General features: G+C 42.3%; 1 protein-coding gene across 2 annotated transcripts in view; it reads right to left on the bottom strand.

Annotated features, from left to right (window-relative positions):
- Nucleotides 1-24,789, bottom strand: part of LOC138676115 (chloride anion exchanger-like) — a 149,448-nt gene that overhangs the window by 74,044 nt on the left and 50,615 nt on the right. For both annotated transcript variants that reach the window (XM_069765043.1, XM_069765044.1), the window contains 2 exons: nucleotides 18,684-18,766; nucleotides 6,262-6,409 (listed from right to left, as the gene is read on the bottom strand). In XM_069765043.1, coding sequence (XP_069621144.1) covers nucleotides 6,262-6,409; nucleotides 18,684-18,766 — 231 coding nt within the window. The remainder of the gene's footprint in view (nucleotides 1-6,261; nucleotides 6,410-18,683; nucleotides 18,767-24,789) is intronic.

Below are 24,789 nucleotides of genomic sequence, written 5' to 3'. Positions count from 1 at the left end.
GAGTCTCTTTGGAGTTCAGAAGGTTTCATTTTTGGGGTTCATTTTTTCCCCTTCTACTATCGAGATGGACCCTGTTAAAGTCCAGGCCATTTACGATTGGACTCAGCCGACATCTGTGAAGAGCCTGCAAAAGTTCCTGGGCTTTGCTAATTTTTATCGGCGCTTCATCCCTATTTTTTCTACTGTTGCTAAACCGTTGACTGATTTGACCAAGAAGGGTGCTGATGTGGTCAATTGGTCTTCTGCAGCTGTAGAGGCTTTTCAGGAGTTGAAGCGTCATTTTTCTTCTGCCCCTGTGTTTTGCCAGCCAGATGTTTTGCTCCCATTTCAGGTTGAGGTTGATGCTTCTGAGATTGGAGCAGGGGCTGTTTTGTCGCAAAGAAGTTCTGATGGCTCGGTGATGAAGCCATGTGCTTTCTTTTCTAGAAAGTTTTCGTCTGCTGAGCGTAGTTATGATGTTGGTAATCGTGAGTTGTTGGCCATGAAGTGGGCATTCGAGGAGTGGCGTCATTGGCTGGAAGGAGCCAAGCATCGCGTGGTGGTCTTGACAGATCACAAGAATTTGACTTATCTTGAGTCTGCCAAACGGTTGAATCCGAGACAGTCTCGATGGTCGTTATTTTTCTCCCGTTTTGATTTTGTGGTTTCGTACCTTCCGGGCTCTAAGAATGTGAAGGCTGATGCCCTGTCAAGGAGTTTTGTGCCTGACTCTCCGGGTGTTCCTGAGCCGGCGGGTATTCTCAAAGAGGGGGTAATTTTGTCTGCCATCTCCCCTGATTTGCGGCGGGTGCTGCAAAAATTTCAGGCTGATAGACCTGACTGTTGCCCAGCGGAGAAACTGTTTGTCCCTGATAGATGGACTAGTAGAGTTATCTCTGAGATTCATTGTTCAGTGTTGGCTGGGCATCCTGGAATCTTTGGTACCAGAGATTTGGTGGCTAGATCCTTTTGGTGGCCGTCTTTGTCACGGGATGTGCGTTCTTTTGTGCAGTCCTGTGGGACTTGTGCTCGGGCTAAGCCCTGCTGTTCTCGTGCCAGTGGGTTGCTTTTGCCCTTGCCAGTCCCGAAGAGGCCCTGGACGCATATTTCTATGGATTTTATTTCGGATCTCCCCGTCTCTCAAAAGATGTCGGTCATTTGGGTGGTTTGTGATCGCTTTTCTAAGATGGTCCATTTGGTACCTTTGTCTAAATTGCCTTCCTCCTCTGATTTGGTGCCATTGTTTTTCCAGCATGTGGTTCGTTTACATGGTATCCCGGAGAACATCGTTTCTGACAGAGGTTCCCAGTTTGTTTCGAGGTTTTGGCGATCCTTTTGTGCAAGGATGGGCATTGATTTGTCTTTTTCCTCGGCTTTCCATCCTCAGACAAATTGCCAAACCGAACGAACTAATCAAACTTTGGAAACATATCTGAGATGCTTTGTTTCTGCTGATCAGGATGATTGGGTGTCCTTTTTGCCGTTGGCTGAGTTCGCCCTTAATAATCGGGCCAGCTCGGCTACTTTGGTTTCGCCGTTTTTCTGCAATTCTGGTTTCCATCCTCGTTTCTCTTCAGGGCAGGTTGAGTCTTCGGACTGTCCTGGTGTAGATACTGTGGTGGATAGGTTGCAGCAGATTTGGACTCATGTGATGGACAATTTGACATTGTCCCAGGAGAAGGCTCAACGTTTCGCTAACCGCCGGTGCTGTGTGGGTCCCCGACTTCGTGTTGGGGATTTGGTTTGGTTGTCGTCTCGTTATGTTCCTATGAAGGTTTCCTCTCCTAAGTTTAAGCTTCGTTTCATTGGTCCGTATAAGATTTCTGAGGTTATCAATCCTGTGTCGTTTTGTTTGGCCCTTCCTGCTTCTTTTGCCATCCATAATGTGTTCCATAGGTCGTTATTGCGGAGATACGTGGCGCCTGTGGTTCCATCCGTTGATCCTCCTGCCCCGGTGTTGGTTGAGGGGGAGTTGGAGTATGTGGTGGAGAAGATTTTGGATTCTCGTGTTTCGAGACGGAAACTCCAGTACCTGGTCAAGTGGAAGGGTTATGGTCAGGAAGATAATTCCTGGGTTTTTGCCTCTGATGTTCATGCTGCCGATCTGGTTCGTGCCTTTCATTTGGCTCATCCTGGTCGGCCTGGGGGCTCTGGTGAGGGTTCAGTGACCCCTCCTCAAGGGGGGGGGGGTACTGTTGTGAATTCTGTTGTCGGGCTCCCTCCTGTGGTCATGAATGGTACTTCGGCTGGTTCTGTCCATGGACTTCCTCTGGTGGGTGTTTCTGAGTTTCCTTCCACAGGTGACGAGGTTAATTCGTTAGCTGGCTGCTCTATTTAACTCCACTTAGATCTTTGCTCCATGCCACCTGTCAATGTTCCAGTATTGGTCTAGTTCACTCCTGGATCGTTCTTGTGACCTGTCTTCCCAGCAGAAGCTAAGTTCCAGCTTGTATTTCTTTGGTTTGCTATTTTTCTGTCCAGCTTGCTATTTTTATTGTTGTCTTGCTTGCTGGAAGCTCTGGGACGCAGAGGGAGCGCCTCCGCACCGTGAGTCGGTGCGGAGGGTCTTTTTGCGCCCTCTGCGTGATCTTTTTGTAGGTTTTTGTGCTGACCGCAAAGTGACCTTTCCTATCCTCGGTCTGTTCAGTAAGTCGGGCCTCACTTTGCTAAATCTATTTCATCTCTGTGTTTGTGTTTTCATCTTTACTCACAGTCATTATATGTGGCGGGCTGCCTTTTCCTTTGGGGAATTTCTCTGAGGCAAGGTAGGCTTTATTTTTCTATCTTCAGGGCTAGCTAGTTCCTTAGGCTGTGCCGAGTTGCATAGGGAGCATTAGGCGCAATCCACGGCTATTTCTAGTGTGTTTGATAGGATTAGGGATTGCGGTCAGCAGAGTTCCCACGTCCCAGAGCTCGTCCTTTATTATCAGTAACTATCAGGTCATTCCGTGTGCTCTTAACCACCAGGTCCATTATTGTCCTGACCACCAGGTCATAACAGGTTTGTAACTAATATGTCATGTCAGACTAACTTAATTTCCTTCTATGACAGAATCACTGACTGGGTGTATCAGGAAAATGCTGTAGATATAGTATATCTTGACTTCAGCAAAGCATTTGCAATGTGGTATATCTCGATTTTTCCAAAGCGTTTGATACCGTGCCGCACAAGAGGTTGGTACACAAAATGAGAATGCTTGGTCTGGGGGAAATTGTGTGTAAATGGGTTAGTAACTGGCTTAGTGATAGAAAGCAGAGGGTGGTTATAAATGGTATAGTCTCTAACTGGGTCGCTGTGACCAGTGGTGTACCGCAGGGGTCAGTATTGGGACCTGTTCTCTTCAACATATTCATTAATGATCTGGTAGAAGGTTTACACAGTAAAATATCGATATTTGCAGATGATACAAAACTATGTAAAGCAGTTAATACAAGAGAAGATAGTATTCTGCTACAGATGGATCTGGATAAGTTGGAAACTTGGGCTGAAAGGTGGCAGATGAGGTTTAACAATGATAAATGTAAGGTTATACACATGGGAAGAAGGAATCAATGTCACCATTACACACTGAATGGGAAACCACTGGGTAAATCTGACAGGGAGAAGGACTTGGGGATCCTAGTCAATGATAAACTTACCTGGAGCAGCCAGTGCCAGGCAGCAGCTGCCAAGGCAAACAGGATCATGGGGTGCATTAAAAGAGGTCTGGATACACATGATGAGAGCATTTTACTGCCTCTGTACAAATCCCTAGTTAGACCGCACATGGAGTACTGTGTCCAGTTTTGGGCACCGGTGCTCAGGAAGGATATAATGGAACTAGAGAGAGTACAAAGGAGGGCAACAAAATTAATAAAGGGGATGGGAGAACTACAATACCCAGATAGATTAGCGAAATTAGGATTATTTAGTCTAGAAAAAAGACGACTGAGGGGCGATCTAATAACCATGTATAAGTATATAAGGGTACAATACAAATATCTCGCTGAGGATCTGTTTATACCAAGGAAGGTGACGGGCACAAGGGGGCATTCTTTGCGTCTGGAGGAGAGAAGGTTTTTCCACCAACATAGAAGAGGATTCTTTACTGTTAGGGCAGTGAGAATCTGGAATTGCTTGCCTGAGGAGGTGGTGATGGCGAACTCAGTCAAGGGGTTCAAGAGAGGCCTGGATGTCTTCCTGGAGCAGAACAATATTGTATCATACAATTAGGTTCTGTAGAAGGACGTAGATCTGGGGATTTATTATGATGGAATATAGGCTGAACTGGATGGACAAATGTCTTTTTTCGGCCTTACTAACTATGTTACTATGTTACTATGTATCTCACACAATCGTTATTGCAAAAATGACTAAGTATGGAATGGACAAGGCAACTATTAGGTGGATTCATAACTGGCTTAGTGATCGGACCCAAAGAGTGGTCGTAAATGGCTGCACATCCAGTTGGAAGAATGTCTCAAGCGAGGTACCACAGGGCTCTGTCCTGGGCCCTGTATTGTTCAACATCTTTATCAATGATTTAGATGAAGGAATTGAGGGTACATTGATTAAATTTGCTGATGACACAAAGCTAGGAGGGATAGCTAATACTAGAGAAGAGAGAAAGAGGATTCAAAAAGATATAAATAAACTGGAGCAGTGGGCAGCAACTAACAGAATGATTTTTAACAGGGAAAAATGCAAAGTACTACATCTGGGCAATAAAAATGAAAAAAGCATATACAGAATGGGAGAAATAGGGCTAAGCAACAGGACATGTGAAAAAGACTTGGGTATACTAATAGATCATAAACTGAACATGAGTCAACAGTGTGATGCAGCAGCAACAAGGGCAAATACAATTCTGGGATGAATTAACAGAAGCATACAGTCTAGATCACTTGAAGTAATTATTGCCCTTTACTCCTCTTTGGTCAGACCTCATCTGGAATACTGTGTCCAGTTTTGGGCACCACATTTAAAAAAATACATCAACAAACCGGAGCAAGTTCAGAGAAGAGCGACCAGAATGGTGACTGGTCTGAAGACCATGTCCTATGAGGAACGGTTACAGGATTTAGGAATGTTTACCTTGCAAAAAAGAAGACTGAGAGGAGACTTAATAGCTGTCTACAAATATCTGAAGGGTTGTCACATTGTAGAAGGATCATCTTTATTCTCATTTGCACAAGGAAAGACTTGAAGCAAAGGGATGAAACAGTTATGATGATCAATGAGTGGAACAGGCTGCCACGAGAGGTGGTGAATTCTCCTTCAATGGAAGTCTTCAAAAAGAGGCTGGACAGACATCTGTCTGGGATGATTTAGTGAATCCTGCTTTGAGCAGGGGGTTGGACCAGATGACCCAAGAGGTCCCTGCCAACTCTAATATTCTATGATTCTATGATTCAAAAAACAAATTTCAGCCTTCAATAAATAAACATTTTTCCTTTTGATGAATGCTGAAAAGTTAAATATCTCATCTCAAGTTAAGCACCTCATAACCTCCCACCTGGAGTAGTCTAATGCCCCATCTGTAGGCCTCAAAAACATAATAATACATAGCAGTTAGTTCAAAACACCACAGCTAGATTAAAAACTAACCATTCTGGGCATTCTCATTTTGTCACGTCCCTGGTCTAGTCATGTAGGTACCTTCTCTGAATGTTTTAATCTGTTTTTATTGTTTTAACAGTTTATCAGACCTTATACACATGAAAAATTGTCCATACCTAGGATACAGTATACAACATTTGGAGGCATCTTTTGTTACACATGCCCCACACTCTGTAATTCATTACCATCATCAATCAGAGAGATTTAATTCAAGGCTCAAAACGCATCAGTTCAGTTTGGTGTTTAAACCCAAATAACAAATTCGAATTGTATATTTTAAACTGATTAATTTACTATCTCGACTGTGCTTTGAGTCCATCGTGAGAGAAGTGCAATAAAATTGTTTGTGTTGTTTATTTATTGTCTGATCAACAAAGTAGTCAGAATATGGTCTGGCAAACAAATTCCAGACAACCAGCTACATATGTTATTAGTTGGATTTGTTGAACCTAGGGATTCTGTTGTTCTAATTACTGATAATATAAAGCATTAAATAATTAGCAAACACGATTACTTTCTATTGCCTGTTGTGAGATCTTGGTTTACCCCCATGTACCGCTGATTTTATATAAAGGCATATAGAGATTTTGAAAATCTAGTACATATGGCTATAGCATGTTTATATTTTATGCATATGTATAAAAATTCATATCTGAATTGGTTAAAATATTTATGTAACATACCTGATTACCATTTATTACATAGTCATGTTTTATGGAATAGACTTTTGCGACAGAATAACCTATAGCAAATCCAACAATTCCAATAGAAAAGCCGTCAGCTACGCATTGTTGAAATACTGAAATGCTTGGTGCCTGGGGAGCCTGAAAGCTGTATAAAGAGACAAGTATGACATTTCACTATAGAATTATAATAACTTTTTTTTAAATATATTTTACTATGGATAATAAACCAGAGTAATTCTGGATGAATAAGATTTTTACTGCTGTACACATAGTTTTTATGGAAGTATATGATAACTCAAATTCCAAGAAGTAAAAATCATTATAAAATATGAATCTACTATATAATTATCTAAGGGTCACTTCCGTCTGTCTGTCTTTCTTTCTGTCTGTCACAGATATTCATTGGTCGCAGCCTCTGTCTGTCATGGAAATCCAAGTCACTGTTTGGTCGCGGCAAAACAGCCACGACCAATCAGCTACGGGCACAGTCCAGAAGAAAATGGCCGCTCCTTACTCCCCGCAGTCAGTGCCCGGCGCCCGCATACTCTCCTCCGGCCACCGCTAACACAGGGTTAATGCCTGTAACGGTAACGGACCGCGTTATGCTGCGGGTAATGCACTCCGTAGCCGCTGCTATTAACCCTGTGTGTCCCCAACTTTTTACTATTGATGCTGCCTATGCGGCATCAATAGTAAAAAAAGTAATGTTAAAAATAATAAAAAACAAAAAACTTGCCATTCTCACCCTCCGTAGTCTGCCGAGCCGCACGCGCCTGCCGCCATCTTCCATTCCCGGCGATGCATTGCAAAATTACCCAGAAGACTTAGCGGTCTCACGAGACCGCTAAGTCATCTGGGTAATTTCGCAATGCATCCTGGGAATGGAAGATGGCGGCAGCCGCGCGCGTATCGCCGGAGCTTCGGTGGATCCCAGGGGGTGAGTATATAACTATTTTTTATTTTAATTATTTTTCTAACAGGGATATGGTGCCCAAACTGCTGTATACTATGTGGGCTGTGTTAGATACCGCGTGGCTGCTATATACTACATAGGCAGTGTTATATACTATGTGGACTGTGTTCTATACTCTGTGGGCTGTGCTATATACTGCATAGCCTGTGCTATATATTATGTGGCCACTGTTATATACTGCGTGGGCAGTGTTATTTACTACGTGGCTGCTATATACTGCGTGGGCTGTGCTATATATTACGTGGCCAGTGTTATATACTGCGTGGCCTGTGTTATATACTATGTCGCCTGTGTTATATACTGCATGGCTGCTATATACTGCTTGGGCTGTGTTATATAGTACGTGGCTGTGTTATATACTGCGTGGGCACTGTTTTATATTGCGTGGTCTGTATTAATGCATCGGGTATTCTACAATATGTATGTATATAGCAGCCACATAGTACTGGAGATAGCACAGGTCACGTAGTATTTGTCTGCTATATACTACATGGCTCCTATATACTACGTGGCCTGTGCTATATACTATGTGGCTGCTATATACTTACATAAATACATATTCTAGAATACCCAATGCATTAGAATCGGACCACATCTAGTAATATATAACTGTCAATCTATAATTGTAAATCCCTAGGCATATGGCACTTCAAATAATTGATATTTCATAAACAGCACATATACTTTAAAGCACCACTTCAGTGTTTTTTTTTTAATGTTACCGCTGAAGTGGTGCTTCAAATCCAAGTCCCCTTTCCCCTGTTTTGTGCTCACCTTCCAGCGTCTTCATCTGTTTTTGCCCCTGCTGCTCCCGTTAGTCTCTGGCAGTTTGTGAGCTGCCGGCTGCTCCAGTGTTTCATGAAATGAGCCAGAGGTCACAACTCAATACAAGTCTATGAGAGTCTCATTCTGACCTTGTTCTGGCTCTCAAAGACTTGCACTTGGAGCTTGAGAAATGGCTCCTGACTTCCAGTCAGTCAGAAACTGCTGTCACAAGATTGAATGGCGTGACGGGACAGGAGTGGCACCGAAAGTAGGTGAAGACGATGAAGGGTGAGTATAAGACCAGGGGAAGAAACTTTGTGCTTAAAGCACCACTGACAAAAAAAACCCTGCTGGAGTGGTGCTTTTACCCGTTAAGCCCCGAGGGTGGTTTGCACGTTAATGACCGGGCCAATTTTTACAATTCTGACCACTGTCCCTTTATGAGGTTATAACTCTGGAACGCTTTAACGGATCTTGGCGATTCTGACACTGTTTTCTCGTGACGTATTGTACTTCATGATAGTGGTAAAATTTATTTGATATAACTTGCATTTATTTGTGAAAAAAGCGGAAATTTGGCAAAAATTTTGAAAATTTCGCAATTTTCCAACTTTGAATTTTTATACCCTTAAATCACAGAGATATGTCATGCAAAATACTTAATACGTAACATTTCCCACATGTCTACTTTACATCAGCACAATTTTGGAAACAAAATTTTTTTTTGTTAGGGAGTTATAAAGGTTAAAAGTTGACCAGCAATTTCTCATTTTTGCAACACCATTTTTTTTTTAGGGACCACATCTCATTTGAAGTCATTTTGAGGGGTCTATATGATAGAAAATACCCAAGTGTGACACCATTCTAAAAACTGCACCCCTCAAGGTGCTCAAAACCACATTCAAGAAGTTTATTAACCCTTCAGGTGTTTTACAGGAATTTTTGGAATGTTTAAATAAAAATGAACATTTAACTTTATTTCACACAAAATTTATTTCAGCTCCAATTTGTTTTATTTTACCAAGGGTAACAGGAGAAAATGGACCCCAAAGGTTGTTGTACAATTTGTCCTGAGTACGTTGATACCCAATATGTGGGAATAAACCACTGTTTGGGCGCATGGCAGAGCTCGGAAGGAAAGGAGCGCCATTTGACTTTTCAATGCAAAATTGACTGGAATTGAGATGGGACGCCATGTTGCGTTTGGAGAGCCCCTGATGTGCCTTAACATTGAAACCCCCCACAAGTGACACCATTTTGGAAAGTAGACCCCTTAAGGAACTTATCTAGATGTGTGGTGAGCACTTTGACCCACCAAGTGCTTCATAGAAGTTTATAATGCAGAGCCGTAAAAATAAAAAATCATATTTTTTCACAAAAATGATCTTTTTGCCCCCAATTTTTTATTTTCCCAAGGGTAAGAGAAGAAATTAGACCACAAAAGTTGTTGTGCAATTGGTCCTGAGTACGCTGATACCCCATATGTGGGTGTAAACCATTGTTTGGGCGCATGGCAGAGCTCGGAAGGGAAGGAGCGCCATTTGACTTTTCATCCAAAATTGACTGGAATTGAGATGGGACGCCATGTTGCGTTTGGAGAGCCCCTGATGTGCCTAAACATTGAAACCACCCAAAAGTGACACCATTTTGGAAAGTAGACCCCCTAAGGAACTTATCTAAATGTGTTGTGAGAACTTTGAACCCCCAAGTGTTTCACTACAGTTTATAACGCAGAGCCGTGAAAATAAAAATTATTTTTTTTTTCACAAAAATGATTTTTTAGCCCCCAGTTATGTATTTTCACAAGGGTAACAGGATAAATTGGACCCCAAAAGTTGTTGTCCAATTTGTCCTGTGTACGCTGATACCCCATATGTGGGGGGGAAGCACTGTTTGGGCGCATGGCAGAGCTCGGAAGGGAAGGAGCACCATTTGGAATACAGACTTAGATGGATTGGTCTGCAGGCGTCACGTTGCATTTGCAGAGCCCCTGATGTACCCAAACAGTAGAAACCCCCCACAAGTGACCCCATATTGGAAACTAGACCCCCCAAGGAACTTATCTAGATGTGTTGTGAGAACTTTGAACCCCCAAGTGTTTCACTACAGTTTATAACGCAGAGCCGTGAAAATAAAAATTCTTTTTTTTTCACAAAAATGATTTTTTAGCCCCCAGTTATGTATTTTCACAAGGGTAACAGGATAAATTGGACCCCAAAAGTTGTTGTCCAATTTGTCCTGTGTACGCTGATATCCCATATGTTGGGGGGAAGCACTGTTTGGGCGCATGGCAGAGCTTGGAAGGGAAGGAGCACCATTTGGAATACAGACTTAGATGGAATGGTCTGCAGGCGTCACGTTGCATTTGCAGAGCCCCTGATGTACCCAAACAGTAGAAACTCCCCACAAGTGACCCCATATTGGAAACTAGACCCCCCAAGGAACTTATCTAGATGTGTTGTGAGAACTTTGAACCCCCAAGTGTTTCACTACAGTTTATAACGCAGAGCCGTGAAAATAAAAATTCTTTTTTTTTCACAAAAATGATTTTTTAGCCCCCAGTTATGTATTTTCACAAGGGTAACAGGATAAATTGGACCCCAAAAGTTGTTGTCCAATTTGTCCTGTGTACGCTGATATCCCATATGTTGGGGGGAAGCACTGTTTGGGCGCATGGCAGAGCTTGGAAGGGAAGGAGCACCATTTGGAATACAGACTTAGATGGAATGGTCTGCAGGCGTCACGTTGCATTTGCAGAGCCCCTGATGTACCCAAACAGTAGAAACTCCCCACAAGTGACCCCATATTGGAAACTAGACCCCCCAAGGAACTTATCTAGATGTGTTGTGAGAACTTTGAACCCCCAAGTGTTTCACTACAGTTTATAACGCAGAGCCGTGAAAATAAAAATTCTTTGTTTTTTCACAAAAATGATTTTTTAGCCCCCAGTTATGTATTTTCACAAGGGTAACAGGATAAATTGGACCCCAAAAGTTGTTGTCCAATTTGTCCTGTGTACGCTGATACCCCATATGTGGGGGGGAAGAACTGTTTGGGCGCATGGCAGAGCTCGGAAGGGAAGGAGCACCATTTGGAATACAGACTTAGATGGATTGGTCTGCAGGCGTCACGTTACATTTGCAGAGCCCCTGATGTACCCAAACAGTAGAAACCCCCCACAAATGACCCCATATTGGAAACTAGACCCCCAAGGAACTTATCTAGATGTGTTGTGAGAACTTTAAACCCCCAAGTGTTTCACTACAGTTTATAACGCAGAGCCGTGAAAATAAAAATTATTTTTTTTTCACAAAAATGATTTTTTATCCCCCAGTTATGTATTTTCACAAGGGTAACAAGATAAATTGGACCCCAAAAGTTGTTGTCCAATTTGTCCTGTGTACGCTGATACCCCATATGTGGGGGGAAAGCACTGTTTGGGCGCATGGCAGAGCTCGGAAGGGGAGGAGCACCATTTGGAATACAGACTGAAATGGATTGGTCTGCAGGCATCACGTTGCATTTGCAGAGCCCCTGATGTACCCAAACAGTACAAACCCCCCACAAGTGACCCCATATTGGAAACTAGACCCCCCAAGGAACTTATCTAGATGTGTTGTGAGAACTTTGAACCCCCAAGTGTTTCACTACAGTTTATAACGCAGAGCCGTGAAAATAAAAATTCTTTTTTTTTTCACAAAAATGATTTTTTAGCCCCCAGTTATGTATTTTCACAAGGGTAACAGGATAAATTGGACCCCAAAAGTTGTTGTCCAATTTGTCCTGTGTACGCTGATATCCCATATGTTGGGGGGAAGCACTGTTTGGGCGCATGGCAGAGCTTGGAAGGGAAGGAGCACCATTTGGAATACAGACTTAGATGGAATGGTCTGCAGGCGTCACGTTGCATTTGCAGAGCCCCTGATGTACCCAAACAGTAGAAACTCCCCACAAGTGACCCCATATTGGAAACTAGACCCCCCAAGGAACTTATCTAGATGTGTTGTGAGAACTTTGAACCCCCAAGTGTTTCACTACAGTTTATAACGCAGAGCCGTGAAAATAAAAATTCTTTGTTTTTTCACAAAAATGATTTTTTAGCCCCCAGTTATGTATTTTCACAAGGGTAACAGGATAAATTGGACCCCAAAAGTTGTTGTCCAATTTGTCCTGTGTACGCTGATACCCCATATGTGGGGGGGAAGAACTGTTTGGGCGCATGGCAGAGCTCGGAAGGGAAGGAGCACCATTTGGAATACAGACTTAGATGGATTGGTCTGCAGGCGTCACGTTACATTTGCAGAGCCCCTGATGTACCCAAACAGTAGAAACCCCCCACAAATGACCCCATATTGGAAACTAGACCCCCAAGGAACTTATCTAGATGTGTTGTGAGAACTTTAAACCCCCAAGTGTTTCACTACAGTTTATAACGCAGAGCCGTGAAAATAAAAATTATTTTTTTTTTCACAAAAATGATTTTTTATCCCCCAGTTATGTATTTTCACAAGGGTAACAAGATAAATTGGACCCCAAAAGTTGTTGTCCAATTTGTCCTGTGTACGCTGATACCCCATATGTGGGGGGAAAGCACTGTTTGGGCGCATGGCAGAGCTCGGAAGGGGAGGAGCACCATTTGGAATACAGACTGAAATGGATTGGTCTGCAGGCATCACGTTGCATTTGCAGAGCCCCTGATGTACCCAAACAGTACAAACCCCCCACAAGTGACCCCATATTGGAAACTAGACCTCCCAAGGAACCTATCTAGATGTGTTGTGAGAACTTTGAACCCCCAAGTGTTTCACTGCAGTTTACAACGCAGAGCCGCGAAAATAAAAAAAATCTTATTTTTCCCACAAAAATTATTTTTAGCCCCCCACATTTTTATTTTCCCAAGGATAACAAGAGAACTTGGACCCCAAAAGTTGTTGTATCGCTTTATTCTCAGGACTATAACTTTTTTATTTTTTTGCTTATTATGCTTTGTGGCAGCTCGTTTTTTGCGGGACAAGATGACGTTTTCAGTGGTACCATGGTTATTTATATCCGTCTTTTTGATCGCATGTTATTCCACTTTTTGTTCGGCAGTATGATAATAAAGCGTTGTTTTTTGACTTTTTTTTTTTTTCTTACGGTGTTCACTGAAGGGGTTAACTAGTGGGACAGTTTTATAGGTCGGGTCGTTACGGACGCGGCGATACTAAATATGTGTACATTTATTGTTTTTTGGGGGTTTTTTTAGATAAAGAAATGTATTTATGGGAATAATATATATATTTTTTTTTAATTTATTTAGTAATTTTTTTTTTTTTTTTACACATGTGGAAATTTTTTTAAAAACTTTTTTACTTTGTCCCAGGGGGGGACATCACAGATCGCCGATCTTACCGTTTGCACAGCACTCTGCAAGATCTGCAATCTCACTGACATCGCTGCAGGCTTACAGAGCTGCAGGCGACCCGGAAGTACTCCCTGCAGGACCCGGATGCACCCCCGCGGCCATTTTGGATCCGGGGACTGCAGGGAGAAGACGCTCGGTACACGGTGAGTACATCACCGTGTACCGATCGTCTCAGGGAAGCCCGCAGGGAGCCCCCTCCCTGCGCGATGCTTCCATGCACCGCCTGCGCCGGGGGTTAATGTGCCGGGAGCGGATGTCAGCTGCGATAGTCAGCTGACACCCGGCCGCGATCGGTCGCGCTACCCCGTGAGCGCGGCCGATCGCATATGACGTACTATCCCGTCACTGAGAATTAAGTCCCAGGTCACCTGGACGGGATAGTACGTCATATGGGATTAAGAGGTTAACAATGACACTTGAAGTGGGCTTCAGAAATGCAGCATTGCCTACTGATCATAACGAAATATTGAAAGGCAAAAAAAATTTAAAATCATGTGGAACTTAGTGTAGACTCTTACACTCTAACTGTATTGAGGTAAAAAATTTCCTAATACATGAAAAGTGTCTAAGATTTTTGTAGCTGGAATGCTAATCAGAAATATAAATTATTTCCACCCACCTACTAGAGTTAGATTGAGCACAAATGTTAAAACACTATTAAAAAAGGTGCATGTATAGGTGTGTCTAACTCATGGTCCATCGGCAAACCCCATCCACTTTCAGTACAGATTCACAACTGTGCATGCTCATATGGCTTTAATTTCTAGTGCAAATAATTTCAAATATGTCACAAAACAGATTAGACATTGGGTCACATTTATGAATACAGGCATTTTAAATGCCAGTTTAAAAAAACCGTAGGAATAAAAGTGTGCCACTGTTAAAAATTCAGAAAATGAAATCTATGCCACCTCTAAGCAGTTGTAGATATATGCCAACATTAGCCATATTTTCTACTGTAAATCTAAAGAGGTTGTCCACTACTTTATCAAAGGATAAGTCATCAATGTTTGCTCAGTTGGTGTCTGCTCCATCTTCTGATACTGCATATAGCAGGGTACTGCACATCCGCCTCTTATTGATTTGAATAGGAGGTGGATCTGCAGTACCAATTGAGCACTTCTGAATGGCGGTGACCGCCACCTAGAACTTCTGATTGAGGCGAGGGGACGCTGAGGTGAACAGTCCTCAGGATTCATCGGGCCACTGTCAACTAGTAATAACATAACACCAGCACTCTGCACTTTATAGGAGGGTTTCAATTAGCACATGCTAAGAAATATACCACAGGGAATCACTATATAATATATTTTTATTTTTTTATTATATAAACAATTATTTTTAATACAAATTAATTTTTTTAACTTTAATCTTTTTTATTATTAATTATTTTTTCAACCACTGGGCGCCGCAATTTTGCTTTGCAGGAGTGTAAGAGTCCCAGCACAACACTTACACTCTGCAAATACGGCTGCCCTGGGCATAGGAGTCAGCGGTCGGAGTCCGACCCTATACTTTACATGGAGCTGCTCCCTGCTGTGATCTGGGCACGCCCCCTGGGCCATCTACATCACAGCAGAGGCAGGAGATCGGTGCCATCTTTCTGGAGTATCTGTGAGCTCCACATGAGAGCTGTGCTGTTGGAGGGGCAGCTCCATCTGTCTCCCCTCACACTGTCAGCAGCGGCCATTCCCTGTCCTCTTCTGTGCTGCGGGTGAGTGGGCTGTAATCTCTAGAATCGCTAGAGAGGGTGAAGGAGTGCTGTGGTCTGATGTCCTCTAATGAGGAGCTGCAGAGAGGTAACAGAGGGGGGAGAGGAGAATCTCTGTGCTGTTCCCGCCCTGCCACTCACTGCAGCTCCTCATTAGGAGATCAGACCATGTATCTAATCCTATCCTGTGTGATACTGTGCTGACCTGTGTATTTAATCCTCTACTGTGTGCTACTGACTGCTGACCCGTGTATCTAATCCTATACTGTGTAATACTGACTACTGACCTGTGTATATAATCCTATACTGTGTGCTACTGTCTGCTGACCCGTGTATCTAATCCTATGCTGTGTGATACAGACTGCTGACCCGTGTATCTAATACTATACTGTGTGATACTGTCTGTTGAGCCGTGTATCTAATCCTCTCCTATGCACTCCTCTCCCCCTGCATGTTTTTCCCCATTGCACACACAGCTCAGTGCATGCGATAACAAGAGCTGCGGGGGTCATGCTGTATTATGGCATTATGTGTGATCTATATGACAGTATTATATGTGATCTGTATGGTGGTATTATATTTGATCAATATTGTGGAATGATGTAAAAGCTATATGATGGTATTATATGAGAACTATATTGTGGAATTATGTGTGATCTATGTAGCAGTATTATGTGAGAATTATATGGTGGTATTGTGTGTGTTCTATATGGCGGTAATATGTGAGAAGTATATGGTGGTATGTGAGTACACTATGGCGGTATTATGTGTGATCTATATGGTAGTAGTATGTGAGAACTATAGGACAGTATTATGTGTGATCTGTATGGCGGTATTATGTGTGATCTATATGTTGGTATTATGTGAGAACTATAGGACAGTATTATGCGACATATGTATGGCAGTATTATGTGAGAACACTATAGCATTATTATCTTCATAAAGAGGACCCATTCTAGGGTTGTTCTGGTTGAGCAGCTGTACACAGGTCTGGGGTAATAGAGGGGGCAGCATGACCTCCAGTTAGGTACAGTCAGAGGAGGGCTGGTGAGGCAGCTGAAGAGAAGGGTCTCATTTTTATCATTACTATATGGCTACATTTCCCCCCAACCTGCTTCTCAGTGTCACCCCAGACTGCGCCTGTCACCTCGCTTTCACACGTCGCCAGGACAGGAGGGGAATGGGGTCTTTGCATGCAAAGTCTGGATCAGAACAGACCATCAATCCACAGAAATGACAGTGCTCTATGTACAATCCCTGGCTGCTCCGCGCACAAAACATGACCAGCACACTGCTATCCTGAAATACTCTGTGCTGCTGTCACCCTGCTCTCTCCACCATATATCTCCCAGAATCCTTGCTGCCTGCCATCCTCGGTGACTGTCTACTTGTCAGTATAACTTTGCAATCACCAACAAAATGGCTGCTCACTGGGTTCCTGAATATCATCCGCTCTTATCCCTTAGCAAACACCCAGAATGGGAGGAGAGGAGACATCACACACATCTCAGCAGACTCCGCCCATAATTACTGCAGTGCAGTAATGTGAGCTAGTTGTACACTAGCTTTTTGTCCAATTTCAGTAGCTGCTCCCTCTAGTGTTTAAAAGTGGAAAAGCCAAACTTTTTCAAATTATTTTTTGTTTTTTACTAAATTATAAACAAACTAGATGGTGGCCCGATTCTAGCGCATCGGGTATTCTAGAATATGCATGTCCACGTAGTATATTGCACAGCCCATGTAGTATATTGGCCAGCCACGTAGTATATTGCCCAACCACGTAGTATATTGCCCAACTATGTAGTATATTGGCCAGTCACGTAGTATATTGCCCAGTCACGTAGTATATTGCCCAGTCACGTAGTATATTGCCCAGTCATGTAGTATATTGCCCAGCTACGTAGTTTATTGGCCACTCACGTAGTATATTGGCCACTCACGTAGTATATTGCCCAGTCATGCAGTATATTGCACAGTGACGTAGTATATTGCCCAGCGACGTAGTATTCAGCACAGAGCCACATAGTATATTGCCCAGTCACATAGTATATTGACCAGCCACGTAGTATATTGCCCAGTCACGTAGTATATTGCCCAGCCATGTAGTATATTGCCCAGCTACGTAGTTTATTGGCCACTCACGTAGTATATTGGCCACTCACGTAGTATATTGGCCAGTCACGTAGGTATATAACAATGCCCACGCAGTATTTAGCAGTGTGTGCACCATATCCCTGTTAAAAAAATAATTAAAATAAAAAATAGTTATATACTCACCCCTGGGATCCAGCGAAGCTGTGTGATGCGGTCGCCATCTTCCGTTCCCAAGATGTATTGCGAAATTACCCAGATGACTTGGCGGTCTCACAAGACCACTAAGTCTTCTGGGTAAGTTCGCAATGCATCTCTGGGAACGGAAGATGGCGGCAGGAGCGAGCGCATCGTCCGACGACGGAGTGTGAGTATAGCAGGTTTTTTGTTTTTTTATTATTTTTAACATTACATCTTTTTACTATTGATGCTGCATAGGCAGCATCAATAGTCAAAACTTGGTCACACAGGGTTAATAGCAGCGGATACGGAGTGCGTTACCCGCAGCATAACGCGGTCCGTTACTGCTGGCATTAACCCTGTATGAGCGGTGATTAGAGGGGATTATGGAGCGGGCACTGACTGCGGGGAATATGGAGCGGGCGCCGGGGACACTGACTGCGGGGAGTATGGAGTGGGGACTATGGAGCGGGCGCTGGGGACGCTGACTGCGGGGAGTATGGAGTGGGCGCCGGGGACACTGACTGTGGGGAGTATGGAGCGGGTGGCGGGCACTGTGACTGTAGGGGAGGGACTAATCGGACTGTGCCTGTCGCTGATTGGTTGCGGCAGCCATGACAGGCAGCTGCCGAGACCAATCAGCGACGTGGGATTTCCGTTACAGAAGTTGAGGACAGAAAGACGGAAGTACCCCTTAGACAATTATATATATAGATGATAATATTTTTTAAGAAAATGTAAACATTAGTTATTTATATTTTTTCAATTGCTGTAAAAAAAAATTTTGGGATGGCACCTTCGCTTTAACATGCCTATTTTGGCATACTATTAATCCATATTAAGCAATACCAAAATATATAAAGTGCGATCTGCCATTATACTTTTTACCTATATATTTTACCCATATACCGGTTTCAGTGTGCCATCTATATACTTTATGAATATTGTTTCTATATTTTTAAAAAACATGCAAATTATAGGTACCGTCCAATATTAATACTGTCTTTACTATCACACCTCGCGTACCCTGCAAGGCATTTCTGTTTTTTTCTGATTCCTTTTACGTATTTATGATTGAAATAAAAATGTAATATTTTATTAGTATGGATCTCTTTGTTATTTGTCTCCTTATTGTTAGGGATCAAATTTGTTAATATAGCATCATTTTTGAAGTGCCTATATAAAATTGGCGAACATTGTTGTTTAACTAATTTATAACTTTTAGAAACATAGTTTATGCCAAAACAACTGGTTTCACTTGTTTTATACACAAAATATAATCTTAATGTTCATACCCTTTCTGCAATTTTCCAACAATGTCAACTTCATATTTTACATGGAAATTGAATGCATATGATACCCCAGTTGCAATCACTGTCTGCAAAACAAAATATACAAATAAATAAAAACTGAACGTATGAATTTAAAAATGAATTAAAAATGAGTTTCAGTGTTATCAATTTATAGCAACGTCTTTGGAGCACAATATGCATTATTAATCCTCTTGTGAATCGCTTTCTCTCTAATGTATTTCTGAATCTTCAATAAAAGGTTGGAGTTTGACCATTGACTTCAGCTGAACCATAACCTTTTTCCTTTTGCTCTATAAATACAGCACATGCAATGGTGAGGTGATATGCTCTTTATGGATAAAGGTGACCATTGTTTATATACATGTAAGAATGAATACACAGGAATATTGAGGTCACAAATTCTTTAATTTTGCTCCATAAAAATTATAATTGTCCCTATTATTTGCCTATGCAGAAATCTTACATAATCATCTGCTTTATGTGCACTTAATAGAATAATTCTAAAGTAAACAGTTATTGTTTATATTTGAAAAACCTCGAAAATAATTTTATGCATCGAGATGGCAAACACCACCTACGAACAGTTGAAAAGATTAAATTAAGGCACCAGGGGTGTAGCTATATGGATTCAGACGTAGCAGCTGCTCAAAAATATCTGGTGTCTGATGGGGCTCGTCACTCATTTCGCATTGGGACCCTTTAACTTCACTTACACATCAGCATCGCTAGATTCCAAAGAAGGAGTGAAGGCTGCAGGGGAAAGGTGGTGGAAAAACAGTAGAAAGTTTATATATGAGTAAAATTGCAAAGGGTTTGAAAAAACTAGCAACTTTCTAATTTACCCCTTATTAAAAATCCTCTGAAAAAAATGCTCCACTAAAATTCTCAATAATCGATGGATTTTAAATTCTATAAAGTACTGCTTGTTGACCAAGTTACTGGCCACCTTGTAATCCCAGCCTGCAATCCCACTACTTAAGCAGGCTCTATGCTTCGCTGGCTGCTCATGCAACTTTGAAGCTGGCTGCATTGCTAGATCCATCCAGCCCCAGTACCCCTACTGTTCTGCCATGCTGCAGAGGCAAAACTTGCTCTGTTAGCAGCCTGTGAAAGAGAACAATTTGGACTAGTGACATGAACTTGCCGCTGGTCCAAACTGTCAGAGCGTACTGCCCTGGGTCAGGCAGGAACTTAGGGACCATATGGTGTGCCCCTGAATATGCAATTGAAGAAAACCCCTTTAAGGGTAAGCCTAATTTGTTCTCATTAGACATATATTAATCCATTTTTATGAAGAAAGCAGTATGAGAAAAATATTGATAATGTGCCATTCTTTCCAGTTGCCTTCTAATTATTCATTACTCTTTTGTCTTCTTTGAATTTAAGCCTTTGCTTCCAGGACCTATGCACCCATAACACCCAAGAATGCATGCAAAAAAGGCATCTTAGAGATGTTGGTGTACCCGCTGAGTTTCTGCGGCAGAACACACTTCAGGAAAACACCGACAGTGTCTTGCCTGCCGTCTTTGTCGTCATTCTTGCAACCTTTTTTGCCACCAGCATCTTTCTTTTTAAATTTTATATATAAAATGTTGGCGACATCCAAACAGAAGCCATCTGAAGAATGGTCAGGTTGAAGTTGCATTCCAAGCAGAAGCCATCTGAACAATGGTCAGGTTGAAGAATGTGCATTCCAAGCAGAAGCCATCTGAACAATGGTCAGGTTGAAGAATGTGCATTCCAAGCAGAAGCCATCTGAACAATGTTCAGGTTGCTTCTTTTAGCTGCTTCCTGGCTTTCAAAATCTGAAGCAGCTAAAAGAATCTAAAAACAACTTAACCATAACAAGTTGTTTTGACATTGTTGAGCATATATTCTAGATTTGTAACATTTTATTGAGCGCTTTTCTCATCCACCTGAAAAAAAAACTGTGCGCTTATACTCTGAGAATGTGGTTTTGCTAATCCACAACCCATCTGCGGGCCAGTTCACAGAACTGTCAAAACTATGCAGGGACTTTGTGCAAGTACTGTATTCATTTGTTTACCTGGCATCAATCTTATTTTACTTTAAAAACACCAACTTGGTTTGTGTTCAGAGAAAGTGCTCAAGAGTATGGAGTTATAAATAGTGGAGACTGTGTGCAAAGATCAAATTAGTGCAAACGTGGTGAAGGTAATTTAAATTATAAAGAAATAGTAAAAGTACAGGAAGATCTATATAGTAAAAATTGTGACAAAGGAGCTCAATATCAAAAAGACCTACAAAAGTAGCATATAAAATAACAATATAAGAAATATAAAAATAGGGCCACTCAATATTTCTGTGATGGGTTTTGTACCTTCATAAAACAAAAGAGAAATTACACTGGTATGCATGAATGAAAATAAAAATAACAATTAGGGCATAAAACATAAAAATAAAATGAGAATATTAGGTGTAAAAAGATTAAAATGCATTAAAAAACGCTTTAGTAAAAATAATCTATAGACTTGCCAAACTCATATAAACACTTCTGTGATCTCATTAAGTCCATGAGACTTTAAGGTATTCAACCTATAGATCCAATAAATGTCCTTCTTTTTGAGGATCTCCATCCGATTGGGGTTTTCAGGAGGAATAAACTCAATTGGAAGAATAGAAATACTTGCAGTGTCTTTGCCATGCTCATTGGTACAATGTCTGGAGAGACATTGATACATAAAGCCTTTGGCTATATTAGCTAAGTGTGACTTGAGTCTTCTATGTAAAGTCTGATTTGTCCTGCAAATGTACTGCAGCCTACATTCACACTCAATAAGGTAGATTATGAATTGGGTCTGACCGGTCATATATGTTTTTAAAGGGAAGGTTTTCCCCTGCTTTACTTGACCTGTATTGTGCAAAATGCATTTGCAGCAGAGACATTTGGTTTGTTTTGCATTGAAAACTGCCTGGAGCGGCATGTTCAAGGTCTGCTGCGTCTAGTTACTTTCAAAGAACTTCAGGCATCTTGGAGCTACTATGATTCTCAAAGTGGGTGCCCATCTGAAAGTAATTTGCGATTAGTCAGGGATAGGGATGAGCAAGTAGTGAAATATTCGGACTCACTATACTCGTAACGAGTAGGTCTTAATACTCGGGTATTCGTAACGAGTAGCGAGTCCAATGCAAGTCAATGGGAAATGCGAGTAATTTTATGCTGGACCCTACTAAGCAGTTTGGGGGCCTGAGGAAAAGGCTGAAATGGTTGCATGATTGTTTAAAAGCAGGCGATAAAAAGCTGTATGTTGGTTAGCACAGGAAGAAGCTACCAATCATCATCACAAGGGGTTCACAATTCTAAACTTTGGACTACAGTCCTTGTTGTTTCACTGCCACTGCACAATGTGCAGGCATAGTGTCTTCAAAAAAGTAGCCCTAGGGGCCGTATCATGGTTGAAGCAGGAAGGAGGCCTCAAAAGCCAGACAATTATGAAACTAGACTACTAGCACGGTAGTTCCAGTGCCCAATGTGCAGGCATAGACATAGTGTTTCCAAAAATGAGCCCAAGGGGCTGTATCATGGTTGACGCAGGAATGAGGCCTCAAGAGCCACACAATTATGAAGCTAGACTATTAGCACAGTAGTTCCAGTGCCCAATGTGTAGGCATAGACATAGTGTTTCCAAAAATGAGCCCAAGGGGCTGTATCATGGTTGATGCAGGAAGGAGGCCTCAAGAGCCAGACAATTATGAAGCTAGACTACAAGCACGGTAGTTCCAGTGCCCAATGTGCAGGCATAAACAGTGTTTCCAAATATAAGCCCAAGGGGCTGTATCGTGGTTGACGCAGGAATGAGGCCTCAAGAGCCACACAATTATGAAACTAGACTATTAGCACAGTAGTTCCAGTGCCCAATGTGTAGGCATACACATAGTGTTTCCAAAAATGAGCCCAAGGGGCTCTATCATGGTTGATGCAGGAAGGAGGCCTCAAGAGCCAGACAATTATGAAACTAGACTACTAGCACAGTAGTTCCAGTGCCCAACGTGCAGGCATAGACATAGTGTTTCCAAAAATAAGCCCAAGGGGCATGATACCATGGTTGATGTAGGAAGGAGGTCTCATCACCAGGGCCGGACTGGCCATTGGGCACTTCTGGCAAATGCCAGAAGCACCAGTGCCAGTAGTGGACCACTGCACACGACTCACCCCCCCAGCGCCGCCGCATTCAACTGTACCGGCGTCTATGACGCCGGTACAGTTGAATGCAATGATGGAGGAGAGAGCGTCCACTGATGCTCCCTCTCCCATCATTCCCCACTCTGCCTCTGACACTGCTGGTGCACGCACACTCACTGTGTGCCAGGCAGTGCAGCGGCAGCCACCAAGACAGGAGCAGGGAGCAACGCAGCACGAGGAGAGGTGAGGAGTGTGGTTTTTTTTTACTGGACTGTGGGGCCATTCTCGGGGGGGAGGAGAGATACGTGCTGTGCTGTATACTACTATGTGGGCTGTGCTGTATATTACTACATGGGTTGTGCTGTATACTGCTAAGTGGGCTGTGCTGTATACTGCTACGTGGGTTGTGCTGTATACTGCTAAGTGGGCTGTGCTGTATACTGTTAAGTGGATTGTGCTGTATACTACTATGTGGGCTGTGCTGTATGCTGCTAAGTGGGCTGTGCTGTATACTACTACATGGGTTGTGTTATCTGCTATGCAGGTTGTGCTATATACTATGCGGGTTGTGCTATATACTATGCGGGCTTTTGCTATATACTATGGGGGATATATTATATTTTATGGCGGAGGCCGTGTTATATACTATGGGTGGTATATTATATTCTATGGGGGAGGCTGTGTTATATACTATGGGGGGCAGCATTATATTCTATGGGGGCTACATTATATATTATGGGGAGGTGGACTGTATTATATTCTGTGGGGAGCTGTATTAGATTTTATGAGGGATGATTGCATCATACTCTTTGATGTGGCTGCATTATATTCTGTGGGGAGGTGGGCTGTATTCTATTCTATTCGGGGCTACATTATATTCTATGGGGGCTGTATTATATTTATATTCTTTGAGGGGTGATTGCATCATACTGTATGAGGGGGCTGCATTAAATTATGAAGGAGGCTGCATTATATTCTATGGGGTGGCTGCATTATACTCTGGGGTGGCTGCATTATACTCTGGGGTGGCTGCATTATATTCTGTAGGGTGGTGGCTGCATTTTTACTATATGTGGGCTGCATTATACTGTATCGAGGACTATGGGTAATACATTATGCTATATGAAGAACTATGGGGTGCATTATACTATGGGAAGGGAATTGTACTGCATGGATGACTATGCATTATACTATATGGAGCACTATGAGGAGGATATTATGCTATATGGAGGACTGAGCAGTGTATTTTAATATATGGAGGACTATAGGGAGTGTATTATACTATATGGAGGACTGTGGTGCACATTATAATATATGGAGGACTATGGTGTGTATTTTACTAAAAAAGTAAAATGCTGCATATTCAGATTTTTTTTTGCTGGAACAAAAATCATTGTTCTCACCAGCACATCACCGGTGTAAACTGTAGATGTGCTGCTGATAGTATGATACTGTATGGTGATCTGTTAGTGATCTATTAGTGATTGTTCTGTCCCATCATTATTCCTCAGCTGGTGGAAAGAGGCCGGGAAACAAGCGTTGAACAACTTAAGTATTGTCGATCAAACTCATTTAGCGGCCTGAACTCAGCGCTTATAAATACAACCGAAATGCTTTTGTGTGATGTGCAATATGTTAGCATTTGGGGCCCCGTTTTAAACTTTGCCTAGGGCCCCACTTTGCCTAAAACCAGCCCTGCATACAAGTGTACAAAGATATTATACAGTCACCATGTGACAAGTGGGCCTGTGTAACTTCAAATGCCAGGGCTGAATTTTAGTCCCAGTCTGGCCCTGCTCATCACAATTGCCTCTGATGGGAAATATTAATGAAGGGAACATTGTTTCTAGCTTGTTGACCATGAGGTACATGTGGCAGAAGCAGTAGTAGGATACACATGTAATTAGAAGGAGGAAAGGGGATTGTATGGGAAGGGATGGACGT

The sequence above is a fragment of the Ranitomeya imitator genome, chromosome 4, assembly GCF_032444005.1.
Source record: "Ranitomeya imitator isolate aRanImi1 chromosome 4, aRanImi1.pri, whole genome shotgun sequence".
NCBI classification, from domain to species: Eukaryota; Metazoa; Chordata; class Amphibia; order Anura; family Dendrobatidae; genus Ranitomeya; species Ranitomeya imitator.
The sequence above is the reverse complement of the archived record's forward strand: the minus strand, read 5'-3'. Positions and strand labels throughout refer to the sequence as shown.